The sequence below is a fragment of the Rhinoderma darwinii genome, chromosome 13 (genome assembly GCF_050947455.1).
Source record: "Rhinoderma darwinii isolate aRhiDar2 chromosome 13, aRhiDar2.hap1, whole genome shotgun sequence".
Taxonomy (NCBI): domain Eukaryota; kingdom Metazoa; phylum Chordata; class Amphibia; order Anura; family Rhinodermatidae; genus Rhinoderma; species Rhinoderma darwinii.
This window is the reverse complement of record NC_134699.1, coordinates 45,735,981-45,754,757: the sequence shown is the minus strand read 5'-3', so window position 1 is coordinate 45,754,757 and position 18,777 is coordinate 45,735,981. Positions and strand designations below refer to the sequence as shown.

General features: G+C 39.7%; 1 protein-coding gene across 1 annotated transcript in view; it reads right to left on the bottom strand.

Annotated features, from left to right (window-relative positions):
• Positions 1-1,706: 1,706 nt before the first annotated feature.
• LOC142666604 (monocarboxylate transporter 6-like) overlaps positions 1,707-18,777 on the bottom strand; it is a 48,350-nt gene continuing 31,279 nt past the window's right edge. The window contains 4 exon segments of the mRNA XM_075846729.1: positions 1,707-3,117; positions 3,119-3,225; positions 12,396-13,208; positions 13,828-13,971. Coding sequence (XP_075702844.1) covers positions 3,001-3,117; positions 3,119-3,225; positions 12,396-13,208; positions 13,828-13,971 — 1,181 coding nt within the window. The 3' untranslated portion in view covers positions 1,707-3,000.

Here is an 18,777-nt window from a genome sequence, read left to right as displayed (position 1 = left end):
CATAACTTTTTTGTTTAGGAAAAGACAAAAAATACGCAGCGTAGATGATGCATCATCCTAAGGAGTTTGGAGGTATGATAACAGGAGAGGTTAAATGGTGCTCACCTGGTGACGTTGTGCTAGGAGCATATTTTGCATATTCGTGGTGGACCTCACCAGTGAGTGAATACTAGCGATGTACCATGAAAAAAATTCTGGGTCTATGACCACAAGGGTGGATTAATAACTATTTATTGCAGTGTTTTTAAAATATCTAAAATGTAAAAGCTACTTGTTTCAAAATCGAACCCGTCTCTTACTCAGGCTAAAATCACAGGACAGTTTCTTCATAACTTGTCATTTAGGCAGATGTTTAGGAGATTTGAGATACGTGTGGCTTCCCCTCTCAGGGAATTAATCTGGATGGAGGGGCTCCTTACTTCCACTACACCCAGGGCTAGATCTATGTCTCACATATAGTCATTATTGCTACAACAAACCTCGGTCCCTAAACCAAGATGCGTGAGGGAGTGGGAGACCAAGCTTGATCGACAATTTACTGAGTTGGAAGTTAAGTCTATCCTGAGCGGCTCACACGGTTTTTCCCAGTGTGTTAGAATTCAGGAGAGTTTGTTTAAACTGCTCACCCGCTGGTTCAGAACACCTGTATTTTTATGTTAGATTGGGCTTTGTGATTCCGACCTCTGCTAGAGATGCTTCTCTGAGCCAGGCACATTATCACATGTTGGGATGAGTTGTCCGCGAATAAAATAATCTTGGGGTGCGGTTAGTACGGAGATTGCAAAGATATGAGGTGTAGATCTACCTCATAAAGGGAAGGTGTCATGAGTTTTTTTTATCATATTGTTTTTAATATAATATTTTCAAAAATTCTATTTAATTGTGTCCTCATGTTTTACTTTTTAATGTTTTCTGACTTTTACTTCTCTACGGGGCTGCCATTTTTTTTTTCATCTCTGTATGTGTCGATTAATGACACATACAGAGATGGAATACGGCATATACAACCCCTTAGAGAATGCGAACGGGAGCCGTTACATTCTCAATTGCGTTCGTCGTCTGTGTGGGAACGACGCATGCGCCGCTCCCACACAGACCAAAACGAAGCTCGTTCATAGAGCGAAATCCAGCGCCATTTTCATGTGGACCGGAAGCTGCTGCTGGACAGTAAGATGACGACTTCCGGCTGCGGCTTCCGGCCATATGTTCAACGAAGCGAAGGCGCAGGGAAGAGGAGCATAGACCAGCGGAGGCGGCGGCAGGAGCAGGTAATTTATATTCGTGTATGTTCATGTATATTATTTTCGTGTGTATTATGTTCATGTATTACTGTCTGCTGAGCCCTGTATCTAATCCTCCTAGCAATGTGCAGTCGCTCAGAAAATGGCGGCACACAGTGTAGGAGGTTTGAACACATTCAAACCCTTCCTTCTCCTGGCACTAGCCAGAAGAAGGGAGGGGGGATTGTGTGAGGACACTAGAGGAGAGTGTGTCTACCCCAAATTTGCAGAATACATCAATGAGGTAGCTTTACCACAGTGACCATGCTGCAATTTTGGGAACTGCTCCCTCTAGTGGCCAGCACATGGAAATGTTATAAATTAGAATCGAATTTATAATATTTCCTGACTTATGAAAAATTTTAAAAATTAAAACAATGTGTAATGACTTAAATACTAATTGTTTAACTGGAAAAAATATAATAATTTCTAGCGACACATTCCCTTTAATCTTGATCAAGTTCTTCTGAGGGTACCTTCTCAGGAATCTAAACAATACAGACATTGTTTGGTAACATGGATAATACAAGCCACAAAGCTACTTATCCCGTTACACTGGAGGGACACAGAACCCCCTTCAATCCAACATTGGAGAAAAAGGGTACATCAATTATATAGCTTTGAGGAGTTCACGGTATAGGAACCAGGGAAAAGAGAGAGATTTCTCCGCACTTGAGATAAGTGGATTAAATATAAAACTAAATCTCTTGGTACCACTTAGGCCCCTGCATCCCTGTTTGGTACTTTTGATAAGTCCCAAAGACCCTCATCCTCCACCTAGACCGAGAGTGCATTAATCAATCTGCTTATCAGTTAACACTGTTTATTCTTTCTCAAAGGCTGTTTTTACTTCTTACTTATGTGAACACAAGATTTATTATATTTGTTCATCATCCATTGCTATGATATGATACTTATTGTATTTTTGTTTATCTCTAATTGGCCTGGTCTGGACTCCTATTTGTTAAATGTACTATTTATGTGTAGACCGTTTTAAGTGCTGTAACTTAGATCTGTGTCTCTGTACTTATTATTGAATTCCTTTTTTCTTTTAGTAAATTAATAATGTCACTATTAAAAAAAATTGTTCAATACCGGTACTGTTAGGATTTCTATTTCAGCGGCTCTGCTTGGTATGCCTATGTCTTGATTTTGAATCTGATGTCTTCTCTTTACTGTCATACATGTTTGTTTTTTCAAAAAGAATGAATATAAATTGAAATGATAAAAAAAAAAAAAAAAAATGGAAATTTGTAACATTACCATAAATAAAATTGACCAAATTTTGTTGGGTGAAGCTCTCTCCAAAGGCAATATCTATTTTCTAAAAAAAAAAGTATATGTTGTATAATTTTGTATCTGCTTATAACTCTTTATGGACTTCACCCAATCAAAGTATTTGAGATTCTTAGCAGTCATCCCCAATTATAAATTCAATGAGTTACTCTTCCTCCTTCTTGTCCTTCAGTTGTATAGTTTTGGTTCTATACTTGTACTTTGGTAAAAAAAAAAAATATAGCCAAATAACAAACCAAACCTGTCAGTAAACTGAAAGAACAGCCTTTTCTTCAAGGCATTTCAACTCTCAGACCTGTGAACCAAGGTGCCATGCCTAAACTTTATGGATACTTCAGACTCTCACAGGCATCAATGTCTATATTGTCCTGGTGGGACTCCTATTGGTGAGAGCACTAGTGCATCATCCTTTATAAATGGTTACTCATATAACAAAATACTCTTGTTTTGTTGCTGGTCGATAAATAATATTTTGGTGCTCAGTAGTCCCTGCAGTGTCATTTGGGTTATAACGTTTTTTTTTCAGTCTTTCCTTATTTTTTGTCAAGTATGTAAGATGCCAAAAACATAAAAAGTCCAGATGAGGTCACGGCAATACAGCTGAAGTAGAAAACTAGATTATATTGACCAGTAATGTCCACCAGAAAACCTGTGGGATAAAGACAGAGCAAAAAAACAGTTAATCAATAAACGTACTAAAGCAAATATGGTGGGGAGATGCTGCAAAGTACGAATGCTTTCAAAAATAGAAGTGTTAAGTTTTTTTTAAAATTCAATTCAATTAACTAAATACAAAGTGAATGAACAGAAGCAAAATTGAAATCAAACAAATTTTTGGTGTGAACACCCTTTGCCTTCAAAACAGCATAAATTATTCTAGGTACACTTGCACACAGTTTTTAAAGGAACTTGGCCGGGAGGTTCTTTCAAACATCTTGGAGAACTAACCACATATCTTCTATTATGAAGTAGGCTTTCTCAATCCTTCTGTCTCTTCATGTAATTCCGGACAAACTCGATAATGTTGAGATCAGGGCTCTGTGGGAGACATTTCATTACTTCCGGGGCTCTTTTTTCTTCTTTACACTGAAGACAGTTCTTAATGACATTGGCTGTATGTTTAGGGTCATTGTCCGGTTTCAGAATAAATTTGGACCCAATCAGATGCCTCCCTGATGGTATTGCATGATGGATAAGTATCTGCCTGTATTTCTCAGCATTTAGGACACCATTAATCCTGACCAAATCCCCAGCTCCATTTGCTGAAATGCAGCCTGAAACTTGCAAGGCACATCCACCATGCTTCATTTTTGCCTGCAGACACTCATTATTGTTCCGCTCTCCAGCTTATCGGCGAACAAACTGCTTTCTGTTACAGCCAAATATTTAACGTTTTTCTGCACCCCAGTTCCTATGTTTTTGTGCATAGTTGAGTAACTTGGCTTTCTTTCCACATGAAAGGTAATGCTTTTTGGCTGCAATTCTTCCGTGATGACCACTTCTGGCCAGACTTCTCCAAACAGTAGATGGGTGTGCCTGGGTCCCACTGGTTTCTGCTAGTTCTGAGCTGATTGCACTGCTGGACATCTTCTGGACATCTTCTGATTTCGAAGGGAAGTAAACATGATGTGTCTTTGATCTGCTGCACTAAGTTTCTTGGCCGACAACTGCGTCTACGTTCCTCAACATTGCCCATTTCTTTGTGCTTCTTCTAAAGAGCTTGAACAGCTTGAGACGCCAGTCTGCTGTGAAATCTTTACAACCTACAAATTACCTCCAAACTAGAACAAAAGAAGGGACTCTTCAATAACAAGTAGATAACCTATACGCCAACACCAAAGAGCACAAAAACCCAAAAGATAGCAAAACTAGTAAATCTTAACATACAATAATCAAAATACAGAATATGAAAACGACACAGTTAAAACAGGACCATATATGGACAATAATACAGCAAAGGCAAGATGGAATATGCCATGTGGTATACAGTACAACCACTTATTAACACCGCACAGCTACTTTAGTAGAGTATAAACATAGAACATATATATATATATATATATATATATATATATATATAAAACACCCGCATGTCCAGATAAAATAAGTATAATGGTTATATAAACCAAAAATTATGCAAGACAAGCTGTATGCAAAGCTGCGATACACAGGTCAGAAAATTCTGACTAGTGTGTATATTAGTAAGAACAAAAATGACAAAAAAATATAATGCTAGAGAGAGCCCTAATAGGGCAAAGGGATAAACATACCCTGAGACACGCGTTTCACCAAAGAAAGGACCAGCTTTGTCAGGAGGCCTCTGACGAAGACGGTCCTTTCTTTGATGAAACGTGCGTCGAGGTCTTTCTGTGCCTACCCACACCACAGCCCACTACTAGGTCACCATGTCTCAGGGTATATTTATCCCTTTGCCCAATTAGGGCTATTATATTTTTTGTCATTTTTGTTCTTACTAATATACACACTAGTTAGTATTTTCTGACCTTTGTATCGCAGCTTTGCTAGCATACAGCTTGCCTTGCATCATTTTTTGCTTACCGTATTTTTCTGACTATTAGACTCAGTCTTTAGCAAGGATAAATCTTGCTAAAAAGTCTCTGCGTCTTATAGTTGGCAGTCAAGGGGCCCAGCTGCGCCAGGCCCCCTGACCGCTCCTTACTTAACCCCTTCCCAACCCGTGATGTGCTGGCACATCATGGAGCGGGGAGGGGATGGTGTATGGAGCAGGCTCACGCGCTGAGTCAGCTGCATTCACTGCAGGTCTCAGCTTCTGACACGCTGCTCTAATGGCCAGGAACAGCGATGGCGCTGTTCCTGACCATTTAACTAGTTAAATGCTACGGTCAATAGCGACCGCGGCATTTATAGTGGTTTTCCCATGAAGAACATTTATGACATATCCACAGGATATGTTATAAATGTCAGATAGATGCGGGTCCCACCTCTGGGACCCACATCTATCTTTAGAACGGAGCCCTCTAAACCCCGTTCTATCTTACCCAGTTCCGCTGTCTCCCGGCCACTTCCTGGTTACATGGTCGAGTTACGGAAATAACGTAACTCGCTGAGCTACGCAGTTTCCGTAACTCCCATAGAACTGAATAGTAGTTACGGAAACAGCGTAGCATGCTACGCTGCTTCTGTAACTGCCATTCACTACTATGGGAGTTACGGAAACAGTGTAGCTCAGCAAGTTACACTGTTGCCGTAACTCATCCATGTATTGCAGTGTGTTGTACCAGCGATCTAATGGATTGCTGGTTCAAGTCCCCTAGGGGAATTAATAAAATGTTAGATACATTTTCAGGAGTGTAATTTATCCCATTTTCCCCCAAGCTCAATGTAAAAATAAAAAAATTATTGAAAAATTGGTATCGCTGCGTCCTTAAAAGTCCAAAACTATTACAATATAGCATTATTTGACTCACACAGTGAACGGCATTAAAAACCCAGAATCGTTGTCTTTTGGTCACCATAGCGCTAAAAAGAATGAAATAAAAAGTATTAAAAAGATCATATGTACCAAAAAAATTGTGCTAATAACAACTACAGCCCCTTCCCGCAAAAAATAAGCCCTCACACCGCTCAAACGATGGAAAAATTTAAGTTATAGCTCTCAGAATGTGGTGAAACTGAACAAATTATTTTTTTTAACAATTGTTTTTTATTTGTAAAAGAAGTAAAATATTAAATTTTTTCCTGTTTTCTGTTGTTTAAAGCCTGGGTGCGTCTTATAGTAAAAAAAATATGGTATATAAACATTAGCCCCTTCCCGCAGCTTGGTGTAACTGCATGTAAATTTGTGCAGTAACTTCGCGCACCTCGACGTGCAGTTACGTCTGTACTTTGACAGTTAACCGCCGCGTGGCGCTACACCGCAGCGGCAGTTAACTGTGCAGGGTGTCAGCCCTGCATTCCCTGTTGCCGATCAGCGGCCCATCGCCGCTGATTTCGGCAGTTAACCCCTTCGATGCGGCGGTCGATTGCGATTGCCACATTTAAGGAGTTTAGAAGAGATTAGCAGCCCCCACGTGAAATCAAGGGGGCAGGCGATGTTACCCATGGCAACTGGACGCCAGACAATGGCTTCCGGGCTGCCATGTACAGAAGCCTATGAGGACCAGCCGGAGGCTGGTCCTCATAGGCTTCCTGTCAGAGTGACTGTCACGTCACAATGACAGTTGGAATGCATTACACTACGTAGGTAGTGTAATGTGTTCCAGCAGCGATCAGAGCTGCAAGTCTAAGTGTCCCCTAGTGGGACAAGTAAAAAAAGTAAACAAAAAGATAATAAAAATGTTTTATAAAAGTTTAAAAATAAAAGTTATGTTACATAAACAAACGTTAAACACGTTAAAAAAGTACACATATTTGGTATCACCGCCTTCGTAAAAACAACCCAAACTATAAAACGATAATGTTATTTTTCCCGCATGGTGAACACCGCAAAAAAAATAAGTAAAAAACAATGCCAGAGTCACTATTTTTGGTCACCACCCCTCCCAAAATATACAATAAAAAGTGATCAAAAAGTCACATGCACGCAAAAATAGTACCAATAAGAACTACATCCCGTCCCGCAAAAAAACAAAACAAGCCCTTTCACAGCTTTTTTGACTGAAAAATAAAAAAGTTATGGCTCTCAGAATAAGGTGACACAAAAAATGTATTATTTCATAAAAAAAAGTGACATTATCGCGCAAACGAAGCAAAACTTAAAAAAAACAATATACATTTGGTATCGCCGTAATCGTATCGACCTGCAGCATAAAGTAAAATTGTCATTTCTAGCGCAGGGTGAACGCCATAAAAAAAAAGAATAAAAACCATTGTCAGAATTGATGGTTCTTGGTTACCTTGCTTGCCAACAAATGGAATAAAAAGTGATTTAAAAAAATGCATGTACCCCACAATGGTACCAATGAAAACTACAGATTGTCCTGCAATAAATAAGCCCTCACACAGCTCCACTGGAGAAAAAATAAAAAGTTCTGGCTCTCAGAATATGGCAATGCAAAATGTGCAGTGTCCAAAAGCGGATAAGATTGGGCACAATTTATCACTGCGACACCGGCCACATATCTGCAGATTATTATTTATTTACCCCATTATTATACCCTCTTATTATACCCCTGATGTACTCCGCCCAGCTTACATATGCCCCGACATTATAAACTGAAATACCAGCAAAAACGCCAAACAGAACTACTACCAAGCTAAATTTGCGCTCCAAAAGCCAAATGCCGCTCCCTCCCTTCTGAGCCCTGCAGCGTGCCCAAATAGCAGTTTACGTCCACCGATATGGCATCGCAATACCCGGGAGAACCTGGTTAATATTTTATGAGGTATTTGTCTTCAGTGGCACAAACTGGGCACAACATATTGTGTACTAAAATGGCATATCAGTGGAAAATTTTAATTTTCAATCTGCACCACCCGTTGCACATTAACCCCTTCGTGCACCACAACTTAATAGCATGTTGTGGTGTGCGGGGGGGGGGGATGTATGGAGTGGGCTCACGCACCGAGCCCGTGCTATACGTTGCGGGTGTCAGCTGTGTATTACAGCTAACACCCAGGACTAACGGACAGGAACAGCGATCGCGCTGTTACGGGAGCTTGTAAAAATGACAATATATTGCAATACATTAGTATTGCAGTGTATTGTACCAGTGATATAATGATCGCTGGTTCAAGTCCCCTAGGGGGACTAATAAAATGTGTAAAAAAAAAAAGTTAATAAATTATTCGTGAAAAAATTATATCAATAAAAACTACAGTAGGTCCCGCAAGAAATGAGTCCTCACACCACTTTAGTGATGGAAAAATAAAAACGTTATGGCTCTTGGAATGTGGGGAGTGAAAAATGAAAATAAAAAAGCAAAAAATGGATCAGTCCAGAAAGGGTTAATTAATTTCTAATAAAAAAACATTTATGACCACATGTGGGGTAATGTCATACTCGTGAGAAATTGCTTTACAAATGTTGGGTGGCTTTTTCCTCCTTCATTCTTTGTGAAAATTAAAAAATTCAACATTTTAGTGGGAATAATGTTGATATTCATTTTCACGGCCTAATTGTTATAAATTCTGAAAAAGACCTGTGGGGTCTAAATGCTCACTATACCCCTAGATCGATTCCTTAAAGAGGCTCTGTCACCACATTATAAGTGGCCTATATTGTACATGATGTGATCGGCACTGTAATGTAGATTACAGCAGTGTTTTTTATTTAGAAAAACTACCATTTTTGACGGAGTTATGCCATATTTTAGCTTTATGCTAATGAGTTACTTAATCAACTGGGCGTGTTTTACTTTTTGACCAAGTAGGCTTTGTAGAGAGAAGTGTATGACGCTGACCAATCAGAGAAAGACCCTCCACTTGTCACGGGTCGAAACGTTGCCATTTTTTACTGGATGTTTGACTAATAAAAGAACATATTGATTGAAATTTGGGAGACGTGTGCTGCTGTTCAACCATGCTTTTTCTGAGGCTGACCAATCAGCATCATACACTTCTCCCCATTCATTTACACAGCATATAGTGATCTTATTACATCACTATGTGCAGCCACATAAACACACAGTAACGTTACTCAAGTGTCCTGACAGTGAATATACATTACCTCAAGCCAGGACGTGATGTCTATTCAGAATCCTGAAACTTCGGTAACGTTTCTGTGAGATTTACAGCAAGGCAAGCGTAATCTCGTTTTAAATGACAGGTTACATCGTAATCTCGCGAGATTACGCTTGCGTTACTGTAAATCTCACAGAAACGCTACAGAAGTGGCAGGATTCTGAATAGATATCACGTCCTGGCTGGAGGTAATGTATATTCACTGTCAGGACACTGCAGTAACGTTACTCTGTATTAATATGGCTGCACATAGTGATGTAATAAGATCACTGTGTGCTGTGTAAATGAATGGGGAGAAGTGTATGACGCTGATTGGTCAGCGTTATACACTTCTCTCCACAACGCCCACTTGGTCAAAAAGTAAAAACACGCCCAGTTGTCCATTAAGAAACTCATTAGGATAAAGCTAAAATAGGTCATAACTCCGTCACAAATGATCGTTTTCTAAATAAAAAACACTGTTGTAATCTACATTACAGCACCGATCATATTATGTACAAGATAGGCCACTTATGTGGTGACAGAGCTTCTTTAAGTGGTGTAGTTTCCCAAATGGGGTAACTTTTGGGGTATTTTCACTGTTTTTGTCTCTCAGGGGCTTTGCAAATGCAACATGACACCCGAAAACCATTCTAGCTAAATTTTAGCTCCAAAATCCAAATAGCGCTCCTTCACTTCTAAGCCCCGCTGTGGGTTCAAACAGCAGTTTATTACCACATATGGGATATTTCCGTAATCGGAAGAAATTGCTTTACAAATGCCTGGGTGTTTTTTCTCCTTTATACCTTGTGAAAATTAAAATGTCTAAGTTTTTTCAGAAAAAAAGTAGATTTTCACCTTCACAGACTAATTCAAATACGTTTTGCATAAAAACTGTGGGGTCAAAATGCTAACTATACACGTAGATGAATTCATTGAGGGGTGTAGTTTCCAAAATGGGGTCACTTTTGTTTTTTTTTACTGTTTTGGCACCACAAACCTCTTCAAACCTGACATGTTGTCTAAAATATATTTTAAAAAAAAAAGGAGGCCCCAAAATCCTCTAGGTGCTGCTTTGCTTCTGAGGCCGATGCTTCAGTCCATTACCACACTGGGGCCACTGTGGGATATTTCTAAAAACTGCACAATCTGGGCAATATATATTGAGTTGCATTTCACGTTTAAAACCTTCTGTGTTACAGAAAAAAACTGTATTACAAATTAATTTTGGCAAAAAGAAATGAAATTTGTAAATTTCACTTCTACATTGCTTTAATTCCTGAGAAACGCCTATGGGGTTAAAACACTTTCTGAATGCTGTTTTGGATACTTTGAGGGGTGAAGTTTTCAAAATGGGTCAGTTATGGGGTCTTTTTAATATATAAGGCCCTCAAAGTCGCTTCAGAACTCAACTGGTTCCTGAAAAACTGGGCTTTTGAAATTTTCTTGAAAATATTATAAATTGCTGCTAAAGTTCTAAGCCTTGTAACGTCCTAGAAAAATAAAGGAATGTTCAAAAAACTATGAAAACATAAAGAAAACCTATTTTGTGTGGTATTACTGTCTGTCTTACAAGCAGATACATTTAATTTTAGAAAAATGTTGGTGTTTTTCACACATAAATATAAAATTTATTGACTCAATTTTTTTACTAACATAAAGTACAATATGTCGCGAGAAAACAATCTCAGAATCACTTGGATAGGTGAAAGCATTCCCAAGTTATCACTACATAAGGTAACACATGTCAGATTTGAGAAAATCGGCTTCGTCCTCACGGCCAAAACAGGCTCAGTCCTGAAGGGGTTAAACTTATTTTCTCTGGACATGCAATGTGTTCTATAAATACAGATGTAGCCATCTTTATCTTGACATTTAACTCATTAAATACACAGTGGAAAGATCCTTTATCTTGACTCTTTCAATGACTTTTCAACGGCTTTTGTTGCGTGATATCACACTGCAGCAAATTATCAGTCAAGATAAAGATAGCTGCATCCGTATATATTCTATGTTCATACTCTACTATAGTAGCTGTGCGGTGTCTATGAGTGGTTGTACTGTATACCACATGGCATATTCCATCTTGCCTTTGCTGTATTATTGTCCATATATGGTCCTGTTCTAACTGTGTCGTTTTCATATGCTGTATTTTGATTATTGTATATTAAAGATTTACTATTTTTGAAATCTTTTGGGTTTTTGTGCTCTTTTGTGTTGGCATATAGGTTGTCTGCTTTGAAGCCTTTGCCTGGGTGAGACCTTGCTGATGAAGTATAACTACCTTTAAAAATGTATGCTGTTTTAAAGGCAAAGGGTGGTCCCACCAAATATTGATTTGATTTAGACTTCTCTTCTGTTTATTTACTTTGTATTTTGTTAACTGATATTAACACTTCTTTTCTTGAAAGCATTCTTACTTTGCAGCATTTTTCCACAGCTGCCTAAAACTTTTGTACAATGTATATGTATATATGAACAAATAGCAAAAGAATAAAAGTCGGCACTGCTGCAATCAATAGTCCTCCGGGTGTTTGGCAGATCACTGCCCAGGCAGCATGTACACTGATACAGTATGTGTCAAGGGAGGTGCTGGGTCAGCAAGAAAAGTTCATATATATCGCAATGAATGAAGAAAAAAATATCGCAATATCCTTTGGCTCAGGAGGCTTGAGAAAGCATGTCTACTTGAAACAGCTGTTGCCTGTGAACTTGTGCATATCTCCGTCTCCCCCCACTTCTCATTGAGCAATAAAACATATGAAAATGTCAGATTTGGGTGAGTCCAGCTCTATTTCTTTCTTCATTCATTGCGGTATATGTGTATATATATATATATATATATATATATATACACAGGCAGCCATGAAAACTGCTATGGGGTTGATGGGAGTAAAGGTCCATTAGAGTTTTACTCTTTCTTATAGGCTCTGTGAATGTGCATATGGACGCACATCTATAAAAATTAAGCAATGTAAGCAGAAAAGGGAGAGCCAAAGGGTAATACAGTCCTTATTTCCTACAAAAGATGGGTGCCCCCCCCCCCCATGTTCCAGAGTTGAAAGGTGTGATGGTGTTTACTAGTGGAGGCCCCATTCTCCTATGTGGAACACTCTGCTGTATGTATAGCATTGAATGATTATAATTATTAACATAATGTTTTAAATTTTTGCTTACCTGCCAGTGGTGGTCCCATCAAAATTGTAACACTTTCCAGGATGGTAAAAAGTCCAAAAGCACCAGGGAATCTCTTCATGCCAACAATATCCATCAGTACTTGGAAAACAAGGGATCCTATTACACTCATGGAGATGCCGTACAGCGCACAATAAACAATAAGGGCTGGAAAGGACACAGAAGCTGCGCAGACAAGGTTGCTTAGTCCATTCACAATTACTGCCCCACTAAATAGGTAAATTAGCTTCCCAGAGAACATACGCTGCTGGGACACAAATCCGGACACTGGACGTGCAAAAATATTGATGAAGCCAATTAGAGAGAGCAGAAGTGCAGCTGTTGATTCTTCTATGCCACTGCTGGTAGCATATGGTACCAAATAGAAAAGAGGCAAGATGAAGCCTAAAACTAGCCAGGTGACACCTATTGTGAAAATCTGATATCGTCTATGCCGAAGAAGTAGGTCAAAAGCCATGTATCTCTGTATGCCTTTACCTGGTTCCATTTCCTCAATACCGTTGTTGACTCCATTAGCTGTTGATAAGGATTCATTCTTAGTAGGGGCAGCTTGTGGAGCTTTAACTGGCCTCATCATAGCCCCACATACGCAACAGTTGAGCAACACTCCACCGAAGATCATAAAGGAACCTCTCCATCCCATTGCCCCCAAGAGGTGCTGGGATGCAATGGGCCAGAGAGCCATACCTATTGAGGCGCCTGTGGAGGCCAGAGCATTAGCCAAAGTCCGACGCTTGACAAAGTAGTAACCAAGTACTGTGACTGCTGCTTGGAAGCAGAAACAGAGTCCTAAGCCTGTGTAAAAAAAAAATATTATTATTTCTTTTGACCTATAAATGTATGAAAACTATGGAAATTATCTGGGTCACTCTCAAACGTGGAAGCAAATCAACAAGTATGTAATAAACAGCAAAATGTAATAGCAGAAACTTTTGGTTTTCTGGACATGTGAAAAATTCTAGGAGGAAGCTCTGCAGTATATAGGTGAGATCATACAAACAAATATTTGTAGATTGTGAGGGTAGTATGATTTAAATGTAAAATGTATTCTCAAAGGCTTAATTTTTTTTTTTAATTAAAAGAGGGACAGTTCTTATCGGCAGACACCATATCACCAAATTATGTGCTGATTTTCATATATCTTTATAGAGATCAGAGCTCAGATTTTCTGTTACTGAACTTCACTGTGTGCATAAAGAAACAGAATAGAATTTATTTTTAGGGCCTAATAACAAAATGTTGTTTAAAGGTACCTCTTTACTTTCCTATGTGCATTAGAAAGACATATGTCTCAGAAAAAAAGTAATTGTAAACTCTACTGGATATGACATGGTGACAGCAAATATTATATGTGGTTTAGAAAAATAAAGTCTCATAGTAGGAATTCCCTTCTCGATTATGAAGCACAACTCACCTCCAATAAGACCAGCGCTTAGGTACAGGTGAATTATAGTCTGAGAGAAGGAGCTGCTGACCATCCCAATACCACATAAGAGACCACCAACCATTACGGCTACTCTGCAGCCAAATCTTTCTACAATAATGCTGCATAATGGACCTGTATGGCAAAAAATATAGAAAATAATAAAAACATTGTATTGATGATAGACTCCAACAAATCATATTAGAGGCTGAGTTCAAGGTTTATATCTGTAAAATGCATGGAAATTTCTGGTTATAATATAATTTTTATTGTTGTTGAATTATATAACAAAATATTTCATACTACATAACAAAAAACTAATAAAATGTTCTGAGTTAACATTATATTAAACAGAATATTATGTAGTACAGACACTATCCCAAAAGTCAATGCTGAAAAATCAACAATCACCCACTAAAACCCTGGAAAATATCACGTGGGGAGTAGGGAGAGAGAGCGAGAGAGAGGAAAAACAAACAAACAACATTACACCTCAAAAAGTTTCTAACACATTTTAAACCAGCCCTAAAGTATTTTTTTGTTCATGGGATAGTTCCACTATCCAACTGTTGCAGATCTTATAAAAAAAAAAAAATCCCCTTCCTCTTTACTTAACGTCAAGTAATATGATCTTTCTAAAAGCATTACTCTATTCACCTTATGATACCATTCTACTTCTCGTGGGAAATCTTTTGAGATCCATTTATAAATGATAACCAATCTTGCCAGAAACAAAATCTTTCTAATTAGTTTGCTACAACCACAGTCTTTCAAAAGACAAGAGATGCCAAAAATAAACAGCATCGGTTGGATTGGAACCTCTTTTCGAATTAATTTAGAAATAGATGCTGCTACTCCACTCCAGTATCTATGTAGCTTGGGACATCGCCACAACAAGTGTATGAGATCCCCTTGATGTATACCACATGTCTGACAATTATTGTTAGTTCTTAACCCCATAATCTTTAAGAGCTTGGTCTTTAAAAAAAGTCTATGATTGATCATAAAACAAATAAATCGGTGATTGTGATTTAATGATGTTTCTCCAATATGTTTATAAACTAACCCCCAAACGATCCTAATCCCAAGATCCTTATCCCATTTACTTTGTGATTTAATATGATTTCCTTCATCCCCTAAAAGGAATTTTTATATAGTGAGGACAAAAGTCCTTTCTTACTTTTTAAACATTCTAATGATTGAAAAGGTGTAAGACCGAACCGTGATTTATATTTAAAGGCCAAAAAGGCGTGTTTAATTTGAAATTATTTGCATTATTAAATAAATGTGATATTCTTGTGATGTGATGCTTTTTCCAAAACAAAGAGTTCGGGAGGCCGTCAAACTCACCAATATTCCTTCTGTCCAATAGAGGAGTGACTTCAATAAAGGTATTCATTTTTTTAATGAGTCTGACAGCATCCCAGACCCGCTGATGGTTATCATAAATAGGCCCAAGTCCCAAATCAGGGGAATTCAGAACACCGGTTTCTAGAGTTTCAAATATATTAGACCATTTGTTCCCTAGTATTTTCAACAAAAATCTATTAGCCCCCAGGCCCTCCCAGTCCCGAAATTGTTGGAACCTTTGTTTATCGGTAGGGTAAGAACAGAATATTTAATGCCGTTTTTTTCTCATTCCAAATTAGGTCATTAGAGATAGCTTCTAACGTTTTTAAAAAAATTCCCGGCAACCAAATTGGACAGTTGAAATTTTTATTTTATATTTTAGATTAAAAAAAAACATTTCGATCAATACAATTTTTGCAGCTCTGGTCAATGGTAACTTATCCCATGCTTTAACATTCCCCCTCAAAAATGCAAACAGAGGAATTATATTCAGTATAATGTAGTCAGCGTTTTCCCTAGAAATTTTTACGCATAATATTCAAACACTTCAACAGAATTCAAGGAGGAAATCTGAACAAGGAGGACTTTTGTTCAGTTGGCAGACAGGAGAAGAATTCTCTGCTGGGGACACAGCTTTAAACTGGCTGGGCACGCTGGTGTTCGTAAGACCCGAGACCTGATTTCTCGTCATTTCTGGTGGCCCACGCTACCCAAAGATGTTGTGGACTTTGTCTCTTCCTGCACGGTGTGTGCTTCTAACAAGGTTGCTCACTCCAAGCCTGCCGGCCTGCTACAACCTCTGCCTGTACCCAATGTCCCCTGGCAGCACATTGCGATGGACTTTGTCACAGACCTTCCTCCCTAAGCAGGATGCAACACTGTCTGGGTGGTGGTGCACCGGTTCTCGAAGATGACACATATTATCCCGCTGACCGGCCTACCTTCTGCTCCCCGACTGGTGAGTCTCTTCATTCAGCACATCTTCCGCTTGCAGGGCTTGCCCCCTCACATCGTGTCCGATCGAGGGGTTCAATTTACCTCAAAATTCTGGAGAGCCTTCTGTAAACTCCTGGATTTTTGTTGGACTTTTCCTCAGCCTATCACCCCCAGTCTAATGGGCAAGTCGATAGGATTAACCAGATCATGGAAAATTATCTCTGCCACTTCATCTCCTTGCAGCATGATAACTGGGTACAGCTTCTTCCATGGGCCGAGTTCTCGTATAACAACCACACAAGTGAATCCACCACTTCCACACCATTCTACATTGTGTACAGTCAACATCCTAGAGTCCCTCTTCCTGTGTCGGCTACATCTCAGGTACCCGCTGCTGACTCTGCATTTGGGGACTTTCTGTAAATCTAGCAACAGACACGGTCCTCTATTTTGCTAGCAGTCGATCGCATGAAGCGAAAAGCGGATATAAAAAGAAGAGAGCCGCCTCAGTAATTTCCAGGTACCAAAGTCTGGCTGTCCTCACGGAACATTAGTTTAAAGGTGCCTCCATACAAGTTTTCTCCCAGTTTCCTCTGACCTTTTGAAATATTACAACAGATAAACCCTGTCTCCTATAAGCTTCGGCTGCCTCCTACCCTCAGAATCCCCAACTCCTTTCATGTGTCCCTCCTGAAACCAGTGGTCCTGAACCGCTACAGTAAGACTCCCAGTCCTGCAGTTGCTCCCAGTGGTTCATCTGATGTGTTTGAGGCGTGGGAGATCCTGGACTGTAAAAGGGTAGGAGGAAGGACTTTCTGTTTGGTGGACTGGAGAGGGTTTGGTCCTGAGGAGAGGTCCTGGGAGCCGGAGGAGAACCTCAGTGCCACTGCCCTCGTTAAGAAGTTTCTCTCTTGCTCTGGCTCCAAGAAGAGGGGGCTTAAGAGGGGGGGGATACAGTAGCGTCCATGTCCGCAGACCGTCAGAATTACTTACCCCCTGGCGGCCGCTTCCATGAATCTGTGAGCGCTGGCCAGCATCTCCTTCCCAGGAGACGCCAGCGCTGACTTCCGCTCCGGTCCTCTGTCTCCCGTAGGGTGTGCGCACACGCTCGTGTCCGGCCTTAAAGGGCAAGTGCGCACATGGGAATCATCATCATCCATTAACCCATGATTCCCCTGGACTATAAGAAGGACCATCCCAATTTGCTCATTTCCTGAGCATTGTTAGTATTCCCATGTTTGTCTAGCACATGGTCCCTTAGTGTTATCCAGTTCCCGTTGTTTCCTGTGACCTGCTACCTGTATCCTGTATCCCGTGCTGTGTCCTTGATCCTGAGCCAGTTAGTCTTGGAGTCGTGTCCTACTGCACCTGCTGCCTTCTGCCACGTCCAGTTTCATCAGTCAGGTCCAGTGTCATCTGCCACGTCCAGTGTCATCTACCACATCCAGTGCCATCTACCACACACAGTGTCATCCGCCACATATGGCACAACCTGCTGCACCCACCTCCATCCATGCTAAAGCCTCGGCCACTGTCTGGACTATTCAGGTACCCTAGCGCCGGACTTTGTATTTGATTGGGTGCTCTGTTGCTTCGCCAGCTGTCTCCCCGCCACGGCCGTGGAGCCTAGTGGATCCACATACACACAGACCGTGACAATTAGCATATAGTAGGCGCCGTTTTAAAAGTTGATTTTATATATTTTTCTACATCTGAAAACAACATACAGGGGAATGTTTGGAAATATTGTCAGGTTATGTATTACTGCATGGTGGCTGTTCAAGGGGTTAAAACTACCTGACAGTTTCCCATTAAATATACAATGTATTGAAAAATTCTATCTGTCCTGCAATTTTGTTATTATAAATATATTCTATATAATTACAGCTCCAGAACCAAGCTCTGACATATATACAGCACCAGAACAAAGCTCAATACATATATACTGCACCAGAACCAAGCTCAGTACATAAATACAGCACCAAAACAAAGCTCAGTACATAAATACAGCACCATAACAAAGCTTAGTACATATATACAGCACCAGAATAAAGCTCAGCACAAAAATACAACACCTGAACCAAGCTCAGTACATATATACAGCACCAGAACAAAGCTCAGTACATATGTACAGCACCAGAACAAAGCTCAGCACATAAATACACCACCATCACAAATACAGCTCAATTTACTGCAACCCCTGTCGTATAGGTTTGTAAAACTACAGCTCCCAGCATGGACTGAACAATGGTAAGAAGATGCTGGCAGTTGCTGTTTTACAAAAAAATAAAAAAAAGTCATACCACCCACCATCTCGCTGCAGATCATACAGTGACTACAGTACTGATTAGAGGCAGAATAAATATTTATATTAAGTGACTCACCGATGATGATCTCAGATTTTAGTTGTTCTTTTTCTCTTTCCCTCTATCTGGTCCAGACCTCTATGATGACTTCTCCCGGCCACAGCCCATTTCTGCAGTTTTCCGTTCAGATATCTTCAGCATCTCACTATTCAAACATTTCTGCACCTATAAACGAAGATAAAATTCTCATGGTGCCACACACTATGCCCTAAATATAATAGTTCCATACACTGCACCTCTAAATATAATAGCACCATACACTGTGTCCCTGATTATAATAGCACTATAC